A 23,498-nucleotide genomic window follows, 5' to 3' on the forward strand; every position below is an offset into this window, starting at 1 on the left:
GGCAATATTTCGAGATATTTGCACCCTTTTTTTACCGATTTTAGATCAACAACTTCACTTTCTAACCCTGGCATATTTTCCAATTTTTTTCTTGAAGTGAATTTTTACGCCGTAAAATATGAAAATTGTCACTTTAGGTTTCGGTTGATTTGACCCTCGGAATATTGACCGATCATCATCTAAACAGCCGCTCTAAGTATTTGGTCAGATCCCCTTCACCATGTAAAATATGTGATGTTCTGCATATAGTAATTGCCTCTAGAGGGACTAGAAAATCAGACAAAATTAAAGTTTTCGGTTCATTGCACCCCCTGAATGAAATCTCAACTACACATGACAGAACAGTTGTTCCATAAGCCGAGCTTAAAAAGATTTCCAAACGCGTCGGTCTTGTGCGCGTCCAATTTGGAAGACCATGCTCTGAGGTGTTGTCTTCTACTTGATCGATCTTTCCATCGGATTCTTGGCCTTCCTCTTCTTCGTGAACCATCACTTGGATTGCTTTTATATGCTTTTTGAGTGGGGGAATTCTCATCCATTCGCACAATATGACCTAGCCGACGTAGTCGCTGCAGCTCGATCCGCCTGACTATGTCGATGTCCGAGAATAAATTGTATAGCTGATGGTTCATTCAAATACCCATGCCTCAGATCCCTATAACAGCACGGCTAGTATCAGCGTCTTGTTACCGCTCACAATGTTCGACCCATTACGTCGTCGGCGTAGGCGAGTAATATATTCTGTTTGGTGTACAGAGTTCCATTTCTGTTCACATTTGCATCTCATGTGGCCTTTTCCAGCAGGATATTAAACAGGTCAGACGACAAATTGTCACCTTATCGGTATTGAAGTGCTCCGAGAGGTCCTTTCCGACTTTAACTGCTGACCTTGTGCCACTTAAGTTATCCTGTATAGCTGTATTAATTTTGCAAGAATGTCGAATGCAGACATAGCTTTATACATTTCTGAATGGATAGGACTGTCGAATGCGGCTTTATAGTCAACGAATAGGTGGAATGTGCCAATGTGTTTTTCGTTGGTCTTTTCCAGGATCTGGCGCAGAGTGAAAATCTGGCCAATGACGGATTTGTCAGGCCAGAAGCGGCATTGGTATGGTTCAATAATGTCATTGGTCATTGGCGTCAGTCGTTCAAACAGCACTCTGGATAGCACTTTATATGCGATGGGAAGGAGACTTTTTCCTCTATAGTTGGCACATATCGTTTTGTCCCATTGGCTTCAGTCGTTCACACCGCACACAGCTGGACATCACTTTATATTCGACTTTTTCTTCTATAGTTGGCCGCATTGGTACGGTCCAATAATGTCATTGGCCATTGGCTTCAGTCGTTCACACCGCACGCTGGACAGCATTTTATCTCCAAGGAAGGAGATTTTTTCCTCTATAGTTGGCACATATCGTTTTGTCCCATTGGCTTCAGTCTTCTATAGTTGGCACATATCGTTTTGTCTCCATTTTTGGACACGGGACACAGGATGCTGAGGTTCCAATCATTGGCCATGCATTCCTCTAGCCAAATTGAACTAATCAGCTGGTGCATGCTCCTGACCAGTATCTGATTACTGGTCTTGAATAGTTCGGCTGGAGATTTGTAGTCTTTATTCGATGTAATTACAGAACAGTCTCCTCTGGATAGATTTAAATATAGTCCTTTTTATGTTTCAAGAACATAACTACTTCCATCGAAGTATTGATATTTACTTTTTAAATAATAGGGTATCTAATCGATATTTTTATCGATATTCGATACTTTATCGAATATACATTGAATTACAGGGTAGCCCATAATAGATTTTTTTTTCAAAGTCAGATACAAAAATTAAAAAGTTTAAAAATCGACTGTTGCCCTCGATTTTTCAGCGGCTACGAAGAAGACGTCTAATATTTCAAAGACTTAATAAGTTTTAACTGCTTCTTTCGGATTGGTTCATAAATTTGAAAATTCTTTCTCCACCCTTTCCAAATTCTTAATTTCTCCTCAGTTATTTTTGAAGCACCATTATAGACGTTTGAATCTAAAATCGAAGAGTCTAAAAGACGATTTTGTCCTTGATTACTTAGCGCCTAAAATGTCGACGGGTGATTTAAAATTCATGTGGGAACGGACGGTAACCGACGAACGACACGTAATGGAGTAACATACACAAAAATAATATAAGATAAGGATATCTATATAACTTTAAGAAAGAGACAACAAATAGAACTTAAGTTTTAAAGTAGTCTGTAAGAATTTTTTAGTCTTTAAGCAACCATTGCCTGCAATTTTTCAATTTTACAAGGAAAACGACGCGAAACACTAATTTCGCAAAAGTACTCTAAGGAATTCATTTTTCAAATAAAACATTATTAAAATTACTCATCAAAGTAAAAGTATTTTATTATTAAATTCCCTGAGACGTGAAATTTTTCGGAGACACTATAAATTCTAACTGTTTCTTTCCTTCCCATTTCCAATTTTGCAGATTTTTTCCTGCACATTTTTCAAATTTTTCATTCTCTGCTCACAGCTCAAAAAGCAATAAACTCTCCCAGGTCTTCTTTTAAGAGTAAGGTACCTTTAAATCTGTCGCCACTTTATTCTGTCCCCCAAACAATTTTCTTACGATACACCCTGTCTACACAAAATACTTCCTTTCGCAATATTTCCCCTATCATTTAGGAATCTACTTAATAGACAAAATATTTTCCGGCCATCCTGGACCACAATCTCAAATTTTTTTCATTTAGATTATCCGACCTCTATGTATGTCACATCCAATCAGCCTTTAAAGGAAAACCTACAAATGTATTACAAATTTATTTTAGGGAAAATTAATATTAAATACCCCGAATTTGTTTCAAACAGCATTACACAAATAATCTACGTCTTCAACCGAACACAGCAATCCGACATGCAACTAACTTCTCACTCAGCCAACCACCCAGCTGGCCATTTATTCCTTTCGTTTCATGTAGTCCTTGTATGGCTGGCTGGGCAAAATGCCAAACTAACATTCTTGCCATCGGCCATAAATCCCCTTCAAAGTCAAAGTCGAATTTTTGCCCTTTCTAGCCTCCAGCAACATATGTTGCAGTGAAAAAGAGAAATCAAAAGATTTCTTGCCACACAAAAAGAGAATCAAACGACAAATGTAAATCCCATTATTGGAATTAGTTAAATTTAAAGAAGGATATCGATATCACATGTTTTTAAGGAAGGAGGAGGAGGTGAATGGTTAGACATGGTTCAGTTACATAGAAGAAGAATAGAAGGGGATCTCATATACCTAAAAATAATAAATCACACTTTTTTTGTAGTATGCAGATCACCTAAAAAAGGTATTCATCTTTTAAGACTATTTTCGAAAATAGGGCGTTCAAAGGGTCCCCATCATTGTAAACTAATTCCATTTCACTAGGAAAGAAACGATGTAGTTTTTCTCAATTAATTTCAATTTTCCGAACCCTTTATTATGTTTTATTTATCCATCATAACTGAAGATGCTGGTTACTCCAGCAATGTCTCGATATATTTTTCCTTGCATCTGATATATATATATATATATATATGGAACATAGAACCTTCCCACTCATATCCATGATATTTACGTCCACACACACACATACACCCACTGAACGCTTAACGCGCGTAAATATCTCCTTTAGCAAAACAAAATTCTATTGAATGCCTTAGGTTAGAATATCGTTATGTGGGTCCTGATGTTCATTCTGACAAAGAAACGAAACTGAATAATAAGGATATATGATAGGAGACATATGCATGTATGTTAGGACATAAGGAGAATAAAGTTCCAAGGATATTTAAAGATAATAAATTTATTAAATTGAGTTGTGCGAGCTAGAAACACACACTGGGGAACAACAGAAATGATTTTTATAGGGAAACAGTTTCCAGGGAGAGATCAAAAAAATAAAAGGTATAGCCAAAGGCGTAGATTAAAAAAATGTTTAAAAATATCTATTAAGAATTAAATTTTCATACCCTACACAACTATCTTGTCAGGGTATTATAGCTTTGTGCAGCCCCAAGAGTTTTTAATGCCGCGAAATATTGGTCCTAGACCCACCTTTAAGTATACCGCTCGTCATATCTCGACTAGCTGAGTCGATGTAGACATGTGTGTCCGTCTGTCCATTGTAATTTTTAAGGCCATACAGGCCACATTTATGCACCAATCTAGTCTATAAAGATGTGTGCTAAGTTTCGTGAAAATCGGTTTAGATTTATATATAGCTCCCATATATATTCTCGTCCGATTTAATGTAAATGGTGTAGCAAAGTCCCTATATATCTTGCGATTTGCACCAAATTTGACACAGCGTAATGAATAAGGTCTACAATGATGTGTGCAAAGTTTCGTGAAAATCGGTTCAGATTTAGATATAGCTCCCATATATGTGTTCGTCCGATTTAAGGTAAATGGTGCGTCAAAGTCCCTAAATATCTTTCGATTTGCACGAAATTTGGCATAGCTTACTAAATGGAGTCCATAATAATGTGTGCTAAGTTTCGTAAAAATCGGTTCAGATTTCGATATAGCTCCCATATAAATTTTCGTCCGATTTAAGGTAAATAGTGTACCAAAGTTCTTATATATCTTTCGTTCAATTTCATGTCAATGTTCTTTCGAACAGTCTGTTAGGTGACTTTGTAGAATATACCCAAAGTGGTGAAGGGTATCATATAGTCGGGCCAGTCCGACTTTACAACTTTCCTTACTGGTTGGTAAAGATCGGTTAATATTTAGGGGATGAAATGGACCAAAAACTTGTGTTTTGTCTGTCTTTCTGGTCGCTCCAGAGGCCGCAATTATAGTCCAAACATCGCGAATTTTTACATGGAGAAGAGGATCGGTTCAAAGAATAAGCATGGCTATTCTGATAAAGATCGGTCAATATTTGGCGAGTCAAATGAACCCTGACTTTTGTGTGAAAAATGACAAAAAATTTTAATTCTATGACGTATATATTTACCCCTGAAGGAAATAGACCCGAAAATTTGAGAATATATCCAAAAGGAGATGTTGTCCTTTAACTTGATATAAATTATATTGTCGTATGTACTCGGATGTGGTAGTTACACTTAAATATTTACAGGTGCTTACATATTCAGAAATTATTTAGCAAGCCATTAACACACTAGAGGGCGGAAATATATCGGTGATCGCTTTGAAATGTTCCATGAGATTCCAGTTATGGTCAAGGACAACGTCTATAATTTTCGATGATGGTCAATCTTCATGAAATTTTGCATTTAGGGACGGTTCTGGCCAAAGATCGGATAATATTTAGGAGATGAAATGGACCAATTACCAATTTTTTGTCCGTTTTTCTAGTCACTCCAGAGACCGCAATTATGGCCTAAACATCGCGAAATTTTACACGGGTCATTACCATACTAGCGAGCGTGGTAAATACCTGATAGGGCTTATCGATTTGGAATTTTCCATGAGGTTCCGGGTGTGTGCCTATAATTTTCGGTTATGACCACATAGACAATTTGGGATGAAGTGGACCAAAAAGTTAATTTTTTTTTTTTGTTTTTTTTTTCACAACAAAACCCACGGTGAAGGGAATCTGGACAAGTAATTAGAAGGGTTGTACTGAATATTGGTAATATTAGGAAAATATGTCAGTGTAAGGATGAGGTGCTGTTGATCTCTAATCGGTGAAGAGGGTGCAAACATCACCAAATATTGCCCAGGCGCAAAATAAACATCCGCAGATATGGTCGGCCCTGTTCGACTATACTAGTTTAAAACCAGTAAGGAAAGTAGTAAAGTCGGACGGTGCCGACTATATGATACCCTTCACCACTATGGGTATATTAAACAGGATTATTAACATGAAATTGAATGAAATAAAATATGTGATATTTATGTAAATGTGCATCTACCTAGATCTATCCATAAAGTATGTAAATCGAGTTCAGACAAATATAAATAGGTCATCCGTTGGGCTATGTCTTAGAAAACGCAACTGCGTAATTCTATGCTCAATTTTGTAAGTTGTGCAAAAATTGATGTCAAACTGACTAACAATTTACTTGAAATCGGGCGAAAATATATATGGAAGCTCTATCCAAATATTAAGCGATTTCAAAAAAAACTTGTCACAGGTTAGGTTATACTAATTTCAGAACGTTTTGTTCCTATCAGCCTATTGGTTCCTTGGTGCGTCAATTACTTAAAGTAAATCTATATAAAAGGCAGCTATATCTAAACACGATTTTCACGAAACAAGGCAGACATAACTCTAGGCTCAATTCAGTACGTTATGCCAAATTTCGTGCAAATCGAAAGATATATAGCGACTTTGGTGTACCATTTACATGAAATCGGACGAAACTATATATGGGAGGATAATTCGATTTTCTGAAAGTAGTAGGCTCAATTCAGTACGTTATGCCAAATTTCGTGCAAGATCGAAGATATTTATTCCGCCTGGCATGAAATAAGAAAACTATATATAGGAGCTATATCTAAAGCAGATTTTCACGAAACTTGGCAGACATCATTCTAGGCTCAATACAGTACGTTATGCCAAATTTATTAAATTACATGAAAACGAAACTATTTAATATTCAATTTCAAGTATGATTTTCTCGAAAAGACATCATTATACCAAATTTTAAATCGAAAGATATATTGGCGGACCGTTTACATTAAATCGGTAAAATATATATATGGGAGCTATATCTAAATCTGAACCGATTTTTCCCAATTTCAATAGGGTTCGTCCTTGGACCGAATAAGTGACCTATGCCAAATTTCATCCAATTCGGATCATAAATGCGACCTGTACTTTGTTTACAATTTAACATGCACAGACAGACAGACGAACAGACGGACGGACATGCGTAAATCGACTCAGAAAGTGATTCTATGCATATGCTCAAAAGGAACCATGTGTCTATCTCGTTTCCTTTTGCCTGTTACAAACATATGCACAAAGACATAATACCCTGTACCACAGTGTGGTGAAGGGTATAAATATGTTGCTGACAAAGATGTGGATTTTTTAAAAATATTTTTTAAGGTCCATCAAGAGGTTTGGATTTTCAAAAATTGTTTTTTTAAGGTCCGTTAAGACCTTAAACATTTTAAACCAGATATTAAATATTTTTATACCAGATCTGTTTCGCAGTGTTATCAATTGAGTTCTGCTGATGCATAACATCAAATATATGTGTCTGCATACATATGTACATACACTATTTCCCATGGCTTAGAATTCTACACAATATGTATGTTTATTATGATATATGTATGTAATGATAATAATGAGGATAATTCTATCCTTCTGTAGTAGTAGTAGTTGTTGTTGTTGTTGATAAAGAAGACACATTTTATTCCGCCTGGCTAAATAAGAAATTGTATATAAAGGGAGAGTAGAACGCAGTTGGGTTGGTCGGATTCTAGTCGAATGATATCGTATGATATTTATTAAATTAATGAATTGAATTTAATATTCAATTTCAAGTATGAAAGTAAATGGAATGAAATTCTGACCTTTGATTTGTTGGCGGAACTGGTTCTCACACCCAATTCTTTCAATATTTATTATTTTATTATAATTTCTATCCAATTAAAATTCGATTCGATAAAACAAATCTAATGACGCATGTATTAAATTCGAGCAACGTTTTTATAATGAGCCTATTTTTAGTTGGAATAAAATTTAGTTTTTTTTTTATAATAATGTATGCATAAATAAATTTTATATACAAATTTGGTATATATGGAAATATTAAAAAAAATAATTTTTTTGTTATTATTTTTTTTTTTCAATTGTTTGCTCAATACATTAAATTTTTATTGGATAACATTTCCATTATTATTTGGTATTTGAAAACAATTTATTATTCCGGCTTTCTTCTTCTTCTTCTTTCTAGATATCACATAATTTTTTGTTTTTGGCATTTGCTTTATTCTTGTTCTTCCTCCTCCTCGATGTCAATGTCAGTTTATTTTTTTGCCTTAAATATCTATTCCATGAATTGTCAATTTGTAATTCAGTTCATGTTCGCCAGCCAACAGGAAACGTACGACAGTAAAATTAAAACCAATGCCACCCATTACAGGATATACTTGTAAATCTTGATTTCCGGTTCGGCTCGGTTCGTTATTAAGGTCAGCAGCAACATCAGCATCAGCATCGTCATCATTGTTACTATAGGCATGAATTCCAATTATAGTATAGGAATTTGAATTGTCCTGCAAAAAATCAAATAGTAATTCAAAACAATTACAGAATGATGATGAAAAGGGATGTGAAAGGAATAAGGGAATAAAATGAATCACAAGAATTTAAGGAATTTAAAAATAAATTTGCAAGAACAAGGGACTGATTTTTTTTTAATATTTTCTGAAGGTTCACCAAATGGCGTGCATTTTTATTGTATTTTTATACCCATCACCACACTGTGGTACAGGGTATTATGTCTTTGTGCATATGTTTGGATGAAATTTGGCACAGCTCATTTATTTGGCCCAAGGACGAACCCTATTGAAATTGGGAAAAATCGGTTCAGATTTAGATATAGCTCCCATATATATTTTCGTCCGATTGAAGGTAAATGGTGTACCAAAGTCCCTATATATCTTTCGATTTGCACGAAATTTGGCACAGCGTAATACATAAGGTGTAGAATGATTTGTGCAAAGTTTCGTGAAAATCGGTTCAGATTTAGATATAGCCCCTATATACCCTTCGATTTCCACGAAATTTGGCATAGCGTACTGAATTGCGTATATAATAATGTGTGCTAAGTTTCATGAAAATCGGTTCATATTTAGATATAGCTCCCATATATATTTTCGTCCGATTTTATGTAAAAGGTGCACCAAAGTCCCTATATAACTTTCGATTTGCACGAAATTTGGCATAGCGTAACGAATTAGGTCCAGAATGTTGTGTGTTAAATTTCATGAAAATCGGTTCAGATTTAGATATAGCTCCCATATATATTTTCGTCCGATTTCATTTAAATGGTGCAACAAGGTCCCTATATATCTTTCGGCTGGCACGAAATTTTGTATATCGTACTGAAAAGAGCCTACAGTGATGTCTGCCAAGTTTCGTGAAAATCGGCCCTGATTTAGATATAGTTCCCATATATAGTTTCGTCCGATTTCATGTAAATGGTGCACCAAGGTCCCTATATATCTTTCGATTTGCACGAAATTTGGCATAGCGTATTGAATTGAGCCTAGAATGACGTTTGCAAAGCTTCGTGAAAGTCGGTACATATTTAGATATTGCTCCCGTATATATTTTCGTCCGATTTCATGTAAATGGTGCACCAAGGTCCCTATATATCTTCTCGATTTGCACGAAATTTGGTATAACGTACTAAATTGAGCCTAGAATGCTGTCTGCCAAGTTTCGTAAAAAACGGTCCAGATTTAGATATAGCTCCCATATATATTATCGTCCGATTTAATGTAAATGGTGCACCAAGATTCCTATATATCTTTCGATTTGCACGAAATTTGATATAACGTACTGAATTGAGCCTAGAGTGACGTCTGCAAAGTTTCGTGAAAATCGGTCCTGATTTAGATATAGATCCCATATATAGTTTCTTCCGATTTCATTTAAATGATGCACCAAAGTCCACATATATCTTTCGATTTGCACGAAATTTGGCATAACGTACTGAAATGAGCCTAATGTGATGTCGGCCAAGTTTCGTGAAAATCGATCCAGATTTAGATATAGATCCCATATATAGTTTCTTCCGATTTCATGTAAATGATGCACCAAAGTCCACATACATCTTTCGATTTGCACGAAATTTGGCATAGCGTACTGAGTTGATGCTGGAATGATAATAGTCTCAATTCCATGATAATAGTCTTGTTTAATGTACCCATAGTGGTGAAGGGTATCATATAGTCGGCCCCATCCGACTATATGATACCCTTCTTAATAGTACTCACAATTTCCGGATATTTGATGTCGAAAATAATTGGCCCTTTAATAACAACATCCTCATCATATAAAATTGTGGAATATTTTGTAGTATGACCCCATTGAAATATTGTAGGAGCACCCTCCTCCTCCTCCTTCCTCGTTGCTTCCTTCGACTGGTGGTGATCCATTGACGTTGCAGTTGCATGGCCCACAAATTCATTGGCCGACCACAATAAAGCGGTGTCTGTGTAGTGGCCTTGAGGTTTTTCATCGCCAACTTCAACCAAAATACTTGTGACACCACCACCATCCGCAGCTGGGCCACCACTTGTCGTCTCGATAGTTGGCGTGCCAAAACTTGTTGCTGGCATCGTCAACACAAAAAATCCCAACAACAACAGCAACGTTGAAGGCAGTTGAACGTCGTAAAACACTTTTGCCAAAATGCTAAAAAATTCCACAAAATTGCACCGAAGCCGACGCATCCTGATACCTGGAGGGTAGTTACTGTTGTCACTTATGGTCCTTGCTGGGACTGGGTCTTCTTTTTTTATTTAATTTTCCTTTTTTTTGGTTGTTGAAAGTTAATGAGCTAGGATAGGCACGCAGTTAATATAGAGTAATTAGTTGGGGATTTTTGGGCTACTTCATTATTATTATTTTTTTGTTCGGAAGCTCCGAAGACAGAGGTTGACAGATCAAAGCTGCAGACAGAAATGTATTTTTTATAATTTTACTTACACGAAATATTAACTCAACATAATTTTTTTCTAAGTTCCACAAACAAAATATTTCCAATCGATTTATTTTTAACTTCACATTACGCCGAACTTATTTAACTTACAGAACAAACTAAACCTATTTTGTACTCATTTAACCTGTTCGGTATTTGCTTTTTGTTAACTGAAGTTAACTTGCAATTTATCAAATGTAAATAAACCGAAGAAGTTTTATTATCGCTTACAGGGCACAGTGATTCGAAAACAAAAAAAGGGGAAAAAATATAAATAATAAACCAGTAAGGAAAGTAGTAAAGTCGGACTGGGCTGAAAATATATGAGATCTATATCTAAATCTGAACAGATTTTCACGAATCTTAGCACACATCGTACAAATCGAAAGATATATGGGGACTTTAGTGCACCATTTACATAAAATTGGACGAAAATATATATAGGAACTACATCTAAATCTGAACCGATTTTCATGAAATTTAACACACATCGTTCTAGACTTAATTTGGTACGCTATGCCAAATTTCGTGCAAATCGAAAGTTATATAGGGACTTTGATGCCCCTTTTATATAAAATCGGACGAAAATATATATGGGAGCTATATCTAAATCTGAACCGATTTTCACGAAACTTAACACACAACAATCTGGACCTAATTCGTTACGCTATGCCAAATTTTGTGCAAATCGAAAGTTATATAGGGACTTTGGTGCACCATTTACATAAAATCGGACGAAAATATATATAGGAGCTATATCTTAAACTGAACCGATTATCTTAGCACACATCACTCTAGACTCAATTCAGTACGCTATGCCAAATTTCGTGAAAATCGAAGAGTATATAGGGACTTTGGTGTACCAATTACATAAAATCGGACGAAAATATGTATGGGAGCTATATCTAAATCTGAACCGATTTTCATGAAATTTTACACACATCACTCTAGATTCAATTCAGCACGCTATGCCAAATTTCGTGAAAATCGAAAGATATATAGGGACTTTGTTGCACTATTTACATTAAATCGGACGAAAATATATATGGGAGCTATATCAAAATCTGAACCGATTTTCACGAAACTTAGCACACCTCACTCTAGACTTAATTCAGTACGCTATGCCAAATTTCGTGAAAATCGAAGAGTATATAGGGACTTTGGTGTACCAATTACATAAAATCGGACGAAAATATATATGGGAGCTATATCTAAATCTGAACCGATTTTTACGAAACTTAGCACACATCACTCTGGAGTCAATTCAGTACGCTATGCCAAATTTCGTGGAAATCGAAGGGTATATAGGGACTTTGGTGGGCCATTTACATAAAGTCGGACGACAATATATATGGGAGCTATATTTCAAACTGAACCAATTTTCACGAAACTTAACACACAACATTCTGGGCCTAATTCGATACGCTATGCCAAATTTCGTGCAAATCGAATGTTATATAGGGACTTTGATGCCCCTTTTATATAAAATCGGACGAAAATATATATGGGAGCTATATCTAAATCTGAACCGATTTTCACGAAACTTAACACACAACAATCTGGACCTAATTCGTTACGCTATGCCAAATTTTGTGCAAATCGAAAGTTATATAGGGACTTCGCGGCAACATTTACATAAAATCGGTCGAAACTATATACGGGAGCTATATCTAAATCTGAACCGATTTTCATGAAATTTAACACACATCGTTCTAGACTTAATTTGGTACGCTATGCCAAATTTCGTACAAATCGAAAGTTATATAGGGACTTCGGTGCACCTTTTATATAAAAACGGACGAAAATATTTATGGGAGCTATATATAAATCAGAACCGATTTTCAGGAAATTTAGACTTAATTTGGTACGCTATGCCAAATTTCGTTCACATCGAATGATATATAGGGACTTTGGTGCATCTTTTACATAAAATCGGACGAAAATATATATCGGAGCTATACCTAAATCTGAACCGATTTTAAGGAAACTTAACACACAACATTCTGGGCCTAATTCGTTGCACTATGCCAAATTTCGTGCAAATCGAAAGTTATATAGGGACTTTGGTGCACCTTTTACATAAAATCGGACGAAAATATATATGGGAGCTATATCTAAATCCGAACCGATTTTTATGAAATTAAACACACATCGTTCTAGACAGGCTTATTGATTTCTTTTTTTTTCAATATACTGTGCCATCTCATTACCTCAACATATCTTGTCAGTAGTTTTCAACAAATTTGTATTCATACTCAAAGAGATATAGAAAACAACAACAACAACTACTAAACCAATAATTGATAAGAAATAATATTATCAATCATATAAGTACCCACCCCACACCGCATATATTGAGTCATGGGGAATTTTGTACACACACTTCTATTTGCAGTTATAATTTTTATTAATTCCAGCCGAATCAAAATAACACTGTTCTACCGAACCGAGAACCGAATCGAAATTAGTGAATCAAAATCATTTTTTATTCAAAAAAAAAAAACACACACACACACACAACAAATCCAACAGACCGAAAAATGGGTTTATTGGCCACCTGTATGCCTCATGTAGGTCAGTGTTTTTATAGCCCTTTCTTATCAATTAATATCACCCACTTTCTCTCTCTCTCTTCTACACTCTGAAAACTCTTCGTTATCGTATTGGATATCAATCAATTTCATTTTCATTTGTCATGCCCTACATTGCAAGGTGCGTTGTCGTACCCCCACCAAAATTTTAGTGACGTATAATACCAATTTGGCAAATGTCTTCCTTAGGTGGTGTTACCAACGGAACATCTAACCCAATTCATCGTCAAACTGTGATCGGAATTATGATTGACATGTTGTTCCAAATTATGGAACATTCAAATTATATTTTTTTCTTCTCTAAGTGATAAGATTGGATGATGATTGAAGTTGCTGCTCCTAATTACATATACCTTAAGCTGAGGTGGCAACAGAGGCGTGGACTCAATATTAGTAGGGGATTTTTTACAAAAAATTGTAAAAATATTGTGAATTTTTATACCCTTCACCATACTGTGGTACAGGGTATTATGTCTTTGTGTATATGTTTTTAACAGGCAGATAGACCCATGGTTTCTTTTGAGAATATACATAGAATCACTTTCTGAGTCGATTTATGCATGTCCGTCTGTTGATGTTGAATTGTAAACAAAGTACAGATCGCAATTATCATCCGATTTGGATGAAATTTGGCACAGCTCATTTATTTGGCCCAAGGACGAACCCTATTGAAATTGGGAAAAATCGGTTCAGATTTAGATATAGCTCCCAAATATATTTTGGTCCGATTTAAGGTAAATGGTGAGCAAAAGTCCCTAAATACCTTTCGATTTGCACGAAATTTGGCACAGCGTACTAAGTGGAGTCTATTATAATGTGTGCTAAGTTTCATGAAAATCGGTTCAGATTTCGATATAGCTCCCATATATATTTTCGTCCGATTTAAGGTAAATGGTGAGCCAAAGTCCCTATATATCTTTCGATTTGCACGAAATTTGACATAGCATACTAAATTGGATCTATTATAATGTGTGCTAAGTTTCATGAAAATCGGTTCAGATTTCGATATAGCTCCCATATATATTTTCGTCCGATTTAAGGTAAATGGTGCACAAAAGTTCGTAAATATCTTTCGATTTGCAAGAAATTTGACATAGCATACTAAATTGAGTCTATAAAGATGTGTGCTAAGTTTCGTGGAAATCGGTTAAGATTTAGATATAGCTCCCATATATATTTTCGTCCGATTTAAGTTAAATGGTGAGCAAAGGTCCCTAAATATATTTCCATTTCCACGAAATTTGGCACAGCGTACTATATGGAGACTATAATAATGTGCGCTAAGTTTGGTGAAAATCGGTTCAGATTTCGATATAGCTCCCATATATATTTTCGTCCGATTGAAGGTAAATGGTGCACCAAAGTCCCTAAATATCTTTCGATTTGCACGAAATTTTGCATAGCGTACTAAATTGAGTCTATAATGATGTGTGCTAAGTTTCGTGGAAATCAGTTCAGATTTAGATATAGCTCCAATATATATATATATATATATCCGTCCGATTTAAGGTAAATGGTGTACCAAAATCCCTAAATATCTTTCGATTTGCACGAAATTTGGCAAAGCGTTCTAAATGGAGTCTATAATAATTTGTGCTAAGTTTCGTGGAAATCGGTTTAGATTTCGGTATAGCACCCATATAAATTTTCGTCCGATTTAAGGTAAATAGTGCACCAAAGTTCTTATAAATCTTTCGTTCAATTTCATGTCAATGTTGTTTCGAAAAGTCTGTTAGGTGATTTTGTAGAATATACCCAAAGTGGTGAAGAGTATCATATAGTCGGCCCAGTCCAACTTTACAACTTTCCTAACTGGTTGAAAAATATTATTTCTTAGTCCCAACATTATAGCTTTGTGCAGCCCCAAGAGTTTGTAACGTCGCGAAATATTGGTCCTAGACCCTCCTTTAAGTATACCGATCGTCATATCTCAACTATCTGAGTTGATCTAGACATGTGTGTCCGCCCGTCCGTCTGTCCATTATAATTTTTAAACACACCACAGTTATGGACCAATCTTCACGAAATTTTGCATGTAGGATGGGTTCTGGCCAATGAAGGCCCCTATTGTTTTTGGTAAAGGCGATGAAATGGACCAAAAACTTAATTTTTGTCGGTTTTTCTGGTCGCTCCAGAGGCCGTAATAATGGCCCAAACATCTCGAATTTTTACATGGAGGAGGGGATTGGGCCAAAGAATAAGCATGCCAGCTTTGATAAAGATCCGTCAATATTTAGCTGGTCAAATGGACCCTGACTTTTGTGTGACAAAATTTGTACTCTATAGCCTATATATTTACTCCTGAAGGACATAGACACGAGAAGTTGAAAGTATATCCAAGAGGAGTGGTTGGCCTTTAAATTGATACCAATTATATTATCGGATGTGGAAGTTACAAGTAAATATTTTCAGGAGCTTACTTATTCAGATATTATTTAGTAACCCATTACCACACTAGGGGACGAAAATATAGCGCTGATCCCTTGGAAATTTTCCATGAGGTTCCAGTTATGATTAAGGACAACGCCTATAATTTTTGATGGCGATCAGATAATAATTTTGGGATGAAGTTGGCCGAAAACTTAAATTTTTGTGTTTTTTGGAATCGATATATAGGCCACAATTATAAGCCGAACGTCACAACACAACCCACGGTGAAGGGAATCTGTACAATTAATTAGAAATATTACACAGGCTCGGAATAAAAATCTCCAGAAAGTTAGAGTTCTGTGGTAGTTGTGTAGGGTATCGTATAGTCGGCCCTATACTGGACTATACTGGACTTCGATATTTTAAGCAATTATTTAATTTAATTTCCAATTAATTTAATTTAATTCCGCAAAAAACATGACCATACAACAACAATATCAGAATCCACAGAAACCCTAGCACACACACACCGTTACATGACCAGTTGTTGCAATTAGTCTGGATGCCTTTGGTGCTTTGGCCACATGTTGCCACCACAATTGACCGTAATGAAATGGTGTCAAAAAAAAAGCCCCAACACAACAAAAAAACAACAACAACATTTTTTTTTTTTAATTTTTTGGACCATCATTCGCTCATTCTCTTATTTTTTGTCATTCTTTCAATACACATGTGGACCCAAAAACTCCTTCCCATCGAAAGTCATAGTCTCTCAGATCATGAAGACAAAGCAACAAATTTAGTGACACCAAGAGTAATGACTTGAAATCTCTCTCGATGTCTCCATGTGTGCCAAAAACAAAACAAAACAATTGCAACAAATCACATTTTTTTCTAAATTAAATATTTTGTTTTAAAACAATTTATCTTTCGAATCGAATTGTTGGCCAGAAATGGGTAAAAATGGATAAGAGAAAGATATTCGAAAGAAAGGAAAGGGAACTTCGCTAAAAACGAGACAAGGATTTTTTAAAATATTTTCAAAGGTCCACCTAAAGTTTATTTAAAAATATTTTTTCAAGGTTCTACAATAAGCATGGATTTTTTAAAAAAATATTTAAAGGTCCCACAAAAGGCGTGGATTTTTTTAAATTTTCAATTGAACTGCATTTTAACGAACCAATATTGAATTTATCATTTCTTCTCCATTACCTTCATTAAAGATCAAACCAAACGGTGACATAGTTTTCTATGTCGCACACACACATGACCGGACTTCCAAACCATAGCCATAGATTAGAAGTTTCACCATAGACCACAAAGTCAATAGGAAAGCAAACGGCTATCTCATTCATCAGTGTACTTAGAATGCAATGGAAAAACTTTCCCCTAAAAACTACACACGAGAACAAGTTTTTCTCCACCTCGACCACGGAGGACGGCGAACGAGCGAGCGTCACAAAAACTACAAATCCTCCAGACGATAACTACTAATGTCCTCAGATGCTTGTTTCCTGGCAGATGTAGAAACTTTCGATGACTTTATCACTTGTTCTTCTTTGCCAGCGGGGGAGGGGGTTGCCTTGGTAATCGAATTACATAGCTGATGTTGCTGCTGCTTGTCTTTGATTTAGCCCCCCTACCCTATTCGCCAGTGACATTACTTCGACCAGTTGTAAATCTTCGATTATTGCCATTGTGGTCAAAAAATCGACTTCTTAGCCAAACAATAAAAAACAATTTAATGGTTTATTGTATTACAAATATTTGGGGAAAGGTTTTTTTTGCGGTATTTGGCTTTTGCGGTTGTCAGAAAACTTTTTACACGTTTCTTTGTTCGATTTTCTTCTAAATTTTGTTTTCTTTGTTTCGTTTTTTTTTCTTTTCTTTCCTTTGCAGTTGATAAGTTTTAAGGATGGCAAAGTGGGTGTCAACTTCTTCGGCTATCATGCTGAGGCTGGACTTGGTGGCCAAAATTCGGCTAATGGCTTATTAGGTGGTCTGCACGCCTCTGCAGGCACACCATGGGGTCAGAATGCAGCTGCCGGTTTGGGTGGTAATGTTAATGGTGAGTAGAAACATTTTAAGTAGAATTTTATTAAATATTTTTAAGGTCTGCACATAGCCGTGGATTTGTATACCCTTCACCACACTGTGGTACAGGGTATTATGTCTTTGTGCATATGTTTGTAACAGGCAAAATTAATCGAGATAGACCCATGGTTCCTTTTGAGAATATGCATAGAATCACTTTCTAAGTCGATTTATGCATGTCCGTCCGTCCGTTTGTCTGTCTGTCTGTCTGTCTGCCCATGTTAAATTGTAAACAAAGTACACGTCGCATCTATAATCCGAATTGTATGAAATTTGGTATAGGTCACTTATTTGGCCCAAGGACAAACCCTATTGTAATTGGGAAAAATCGGTTCAGATTTAGATATAGCTCCCATATATATTTTCGTCCGATTTGATGTAAACGGTCGCTATATATCTTTCGACTTGCACGAAATTTAGCATAGCGTATTGAATCAGGTCTAGAATGATGTGTGCTAAGTTTCCTGAAAATCGGTTCAAATTTGGATATAGCTCCCATATATATTTTCGTCCGATTTAAAGTAAATGGCGTACCAAAGTCCCTAAATATCTTTCGATTTGCACGAAATTTGGCACAGCGTACTGAATTAAATGATGTGCGTCAAGTTTCTTGAAAATAGGTTCAGATTTAGATATAGCTCCCATATATAGTTTCGCCCGATTTTAGGTAATTGGTGCACCAAAATCCCTAAAAATCTTCCGATTTGCACGAAATTTTTCACAGCGTACTGAACTTAGCCTGGACTGATGTGTGCAAAGTTTCGTAAAAATCGGTTCAGATTTAGATATAGCTCCCATATATATTTTCGTCCGATTTAAGGTAAATGGTGCACCAAAGACCCTATATATCTTTCGATTTGCACGAAATTTGGCACAGCGTAATAAATTAAGTCTAGAATGGTGTGTGCTAAGTTTCATGAAAATCGGTTCAGATTTAGATATAGCTCACTTATATAGCTTCGCCCGATTTTACGTAAACAGTCCACTAATGTCCCTGAAAATCTTTTGATTTGCACGACACAGAGTAATGAATAAGATCGACAATGATGTCTGCCAAATTTCATGAAAATCGGTTCAGATTTAGATATAGCTCCCCAAGGACAAACCCTATTGTAATTGGGAAAAATCGGTTCAGATTTAGATATAGCTCCCATATATATTTTCGTCCGATTTGATGTAAACGGTCGCTATATATCTTTCGACTTGCACGAAATTTAGCATAGCGTATTGAATCAGGTCTAGAATGATGTGTGCTAAGTTTCCTGAAAATCGGTTCAAATTTGGATATAGCTCCCATATATATTTTCGTCCGATTTAAAGTAAATGGCGTACCAAAGTCCCTAAATATCTTTCGATTTGCACGAAATTTGGCACAGCGTACTGAATTAAATGATGTGCGTCAAGTTTCTTGAAAATAGGTTCAGATTTAGATATAGCTCCCATATATAGTTTCGCCCGATTTTAGGTAATTGGTGCACCAAAATCCCTAAAAATCTTCTGATTTGCACGAAATTTTTCACAGCGTACTGAACTTAGCCTGGACTGATGTGTGCAAAGTTTCGTAAAAATCGGTTCAGATTTAGATATAGCTCCCATATATATTTTCGTCCGATTTAAGGTAAATGGTGCACCAAAGACCCTATATATCTTTCGATTTGCACGAAATTTGGCACAGCGTAATAAATTAAGTCTAGAATGGTGTGTGCTAAGTTTCATGAAAATCGGTTCAGATTTAGATATAGCTCACTTATATAGCTTCGCCCGATTTTACGTAAACAGTCCACTAAAGTCCCTGAAAATCTTTTGATTTGCACGACACAGAGTAATGAATAAGATCGACAATGATGTCTGCCAAATTTCATGAAAATCGGTTCAGATTTAGATATAGCTCCCATATATAGTTCCACCCGATTTTAGGTAATTGGTGCACCAAAATCCCTATATATCTTCCGATTTGGACGAAATTTGTCACAGCGTAATGAAGTCATCCTGGACTGATGTGTGCAAAGTTTCGTAAAAATCGGTTCAGATTTAGATATAGCTCCCATATATATTTTCGTCCGATTTAAGGTAAATGGTGCACCAAATCCCTATATATCTTTCGATTTGCACGAAATTTGGCACAGCATAATGAATTGGGTCTAGAATGATGTGCGTTAAGTTTCGTGAAAATCGGTCCAGATTTAGATATAGCTCCCATATATATTTTCGTCCGATTTAAGGTAAATGGTGCACCAAAGTCCCTATAAATATCTTGTATTTACCCAAAGTGGTGAAGGCTATCATATAGTCGCCCCGCCCGACTTTACTACATTTCTTACTGGTTTAAAAATAGTTTTAAATGGTCCACCCAACACAACTATGCTGTCAGGGTATTGTAGCTTTGTGTTGCCCCAAAAGTTTGTAACGCCGCGAAATATTGCTCCTAGACCCACTAGCTGAGTCGATCTAGACATGTGTATCCGTCCGTCCGTTCGTCTGCCCATTATAATTTGTTAACACGATACTGGCCACAGTTATGGACCGATTTTCACGAAATTTGGCATGTAGGATGCGTTATGGCCAATGAAGACTGAAATGGACCAAATACCAATTATATGGTCGTATGTACTCAGATGTGGGAGTTACACTTAAATATTTACATGTGTTTACGTACTGAGAGATTATTTAGTAACCCATTACCACACTAGAGGACGGAAATATAGCGCTGAACGCTTTGAAATTTTCCAAGATGTTCCAGTTATGGTCAAGGACAACACCTATAATTTTCGGCGATGATCAGATACAAATTTTGGGACGAAGTAGACCGAAAACTTAATTCATTGGTTTTTTTCGAGTCGATCTATAGGCCATAATTATAATCGGAACATCACAACACAACTCACGGTGAAAGGAATGTGGATAAGTAATTAGAAGGGCTGTACTGAATATTAGTAATATTCGGAATATATGTCAGTTGACCTCTATTCGGCCAAGAGGGTGCAAATATCACGAAATATTGTCCAGGCTCGGAATAAACATCCGCATAAAGTTAGAGTTCAATGGTAGTTGTGTAGGGTATCGTATGGTCCGCCCCGTACGACTATACTGGTTTAAATATTTAAACTCCATTCGAAGTCGTGGATTTCTTAAACATATTAACGTGGATTTTCAATAAAAAAAACTCCTTCATTTCTGCTCCATTACACCTTTAACTGTGTAAATCCCTTTTATCCTCCTTCCATAGATCTGATTTTATAAAACTTCCCTCAAAAATTCTCCACCTCCCCCCACTCCACACGAACAATTATTCGCATAATTTCTCCCACGCTGGCCATATCGCTTAATTGTAACAACAATTTACCAAAATGATTAAATTATCCATGTCCGGAGGAACGTTGTTAGCAGATTTGGAAACGATAACAAAAACAACAATAACAACTACCCAAACAACAACACTAACAAAACTCTTTTGGCAAATCCGCATTATCTTTATACCGCCTTTAATTAATATTATTAAAATTTTTCACAGAAAAATAATTAATTTTATTTGTTTACTCCTGTCCTTCTTTCCCATTATCCTCGTTTTTTGTCGTGGCGCCTCCGTTCCGTTCGGTGGTACAAAGGATTTCTATGCTGTTCTGAACTCGTTGTTTTATCCTTTTTGTCGTCCATTTAAATTGTTAACCAAACCAACGAACCATCCAACCGGGAAAGTGATAAAAGCCGTTATGGTTTAACTCTTTTGTAGCTGCCCGAACTTGGCCTCTGTAACAACATGTTGGCTGACGTGGTGGGTAGTCGGACAGACAGACTGACTGTCTGGCTGCTCGGCACGTTTATTCTGTTAGACGTGCTTAGAAAAAATAAACATTGTAAGACAAGTATTGCCACGAGAATCCAAAATGAATTATGTCTACTGTCAATGTTGCTAAATTTTGAGGGAGGGGTAGGTGAGGGTGGTACGGTGTTTTAGAAAGGAATTTTTAAAAGTATGGCTGGACTTTTAAAAAATTATTTTAATTTAGGATGTTTAATGGACCTTTAAAAAATCCACGGCTATTAATGGACCTTTAAAAAATCCACGGCTATTAATGGACCTTTAAAAATCCACGCCTATTATTGGACCTTTAAAAAATCCACGTCTATTAATGGACCTTTAAAAAATCCAGGGCTATTAATGGACCTTTAAAAAATCTGTTAATGGACCTTTAAAAAATCCACGGCTATTAATGGGCCTTTAGAAAATCCACACCTAGTAATGGACCTTTAGAAAATCCGCGGCTATTAATGGGCCTTTAAAAAATCCAGGGCTATTAATGGACCTTTAAAAAATCCACGGCTATTAATGGGTCTTTAAAAAATCCACGGCTATTAATGGACCTTTAAAAAATCCACGGCTATTAATGAGCCTTTAAAAAATCCACGCCTATTAATGGACCTTTAAAAAAATCTGTTAATGGACCTTTAAAAAATCCACGCCTATTACTGGAACATGTTGGGATTTCTGCTAGGGAGACCGCTGCAAGGTTAGCTCCTTCCCAGAGCGCGCCAAAGCCACTAACGGTTTCCACAAGGAAATCCTTGGATTTCTTGTTTAAACAGTTAATGACTTTGGCACCCTTCTGCATGAAGGCACTACCAAACTGTCGGTCCCCTTGGTCCGTCCCACAGACGATAGCCGACCGAAGGGCTCCTTCAAATAGCAACCAATGACTCTCATTGATTCTACCCTGAGGATCAGCTTTGTCTATGATTGCACAAGAAGGTCTTCTTCGGTGGCTACCTTAGTTGGTCTATCGTACGGCTTACGCTGTCGTCGACTACGAGCCTTGGAGGTCGCCTTTCCAGAGAAGGTTGAAGCCTTCTCCGTACTTGGTCGTTTCTCTGCAGTTTGTTGTCCAACGCAAGCCGCATAAGAGGTAGAAGGATCTACCAGACGAGAAGTCATCGTCTTCTTGGGTGAGGGTTGCGGACCTTCTGAAGAGCGTATACGCTTCACAGATTTATTCTGTGGGACGACATCTGCTCTCCCAGGAGACGATGGTTCATTTGCTGACTTCCCATTCTTCCTGCTTCGACCACTTTTGGATCCACCCAGAGCTTTTGCCTCCCCCTTGTCGTTAGGCGCAGAATCGGGCTTTGAGACAGAGCCCTGTGCAGGTTGATCACCCTTATGGGTGACATTCTGTTTTGGGATACTCTCAGTTACCTTTTCCTGTGCATTCTTACACGGGTTCGGCTTGGAACTGGGCTTCAGGTCAGAAGTCGGCTTAGCACCATTGTCAGAAACAGTTGGCTTCGCCGATTCTACTACTTTTGTGCGAGCAGTGAGATTCGGGAGGGAGATCTTGTCTATCTCGAGTTCGCGATGGAGAGCGTGAGGATAAATTCTCTCCAATTTCCTCACATATATCATCATACCCTTGATGAGGTGAACCTCCCTTTCCGAAATCAAATTCGCGTCTCGCCCCACGAATTTGCGAAGATACGAAACAGCACGTTTGTAATGTTTCGCATCGGTCACTTCTCGGGCCTTCCCAACCTTCGAGCCACTGTCCGTTTCCGGGGGATCAACAGATTCCCCATAGTCGGACATCACCTCTGTTGCAGATTGCCTCTGAAGTTTGTCGGCTGGTGCCGACACAGGACCTGTTGAGGACGGACTGGAAGTCGGTCGGACAATAGGGTCCACACTTCTTTCGGTACCAGTCTGTCTAACTGGTCGAAGAGTTCCTTGCTTTGTTCCTCTAGACTATCACGGATAGAGCGTAGAGTCCCATGTAGGTC

The 23,498-nt window shown here is 36.8% G+C and overlaps 1 protein-coding gene across 1 annotated transcript in view; it reads left to right on the forward strand.

The window, feature by feature from the left end:
- Positions 1 to 17,711, forward strand: part of LOC133335043 (uncharacterized) — a 40,237-nt gene extending 22,526 nt beyond the window's left edge. The window contains exon 2 of the mRNA XM_061543345.1: positions 17,535 to 17,711. Within this exon, the coding sequence (XP_061399329.1) occupies positions 17,535 to 17,711 (177 nt within the window). The remainder of the gene's footprint in view (positions 1 to 17,534) is intronic.
- The last annotated feature ends 5,787 nt before the right edge of the window (positions 17,712 to 23,498 follow it).

The sequence above is a fragment of the Musca vetustissima genome, unplaced genomic scaffold (assembly GCF_032173495.1).
Source record: "Musca vetustissima isolate MV318-11 ecotype Yass unplaced genomic scaffold, APGP_CSIRO_Mvet_v1 utg71453, whole genome shotgun sequence".
Classification (NCBI taxonomy): Eukaryota; Metazoa; Arthropoda; class Insecta; order Diptera; family Muscidae; genus Musca; species Musca vetustissima.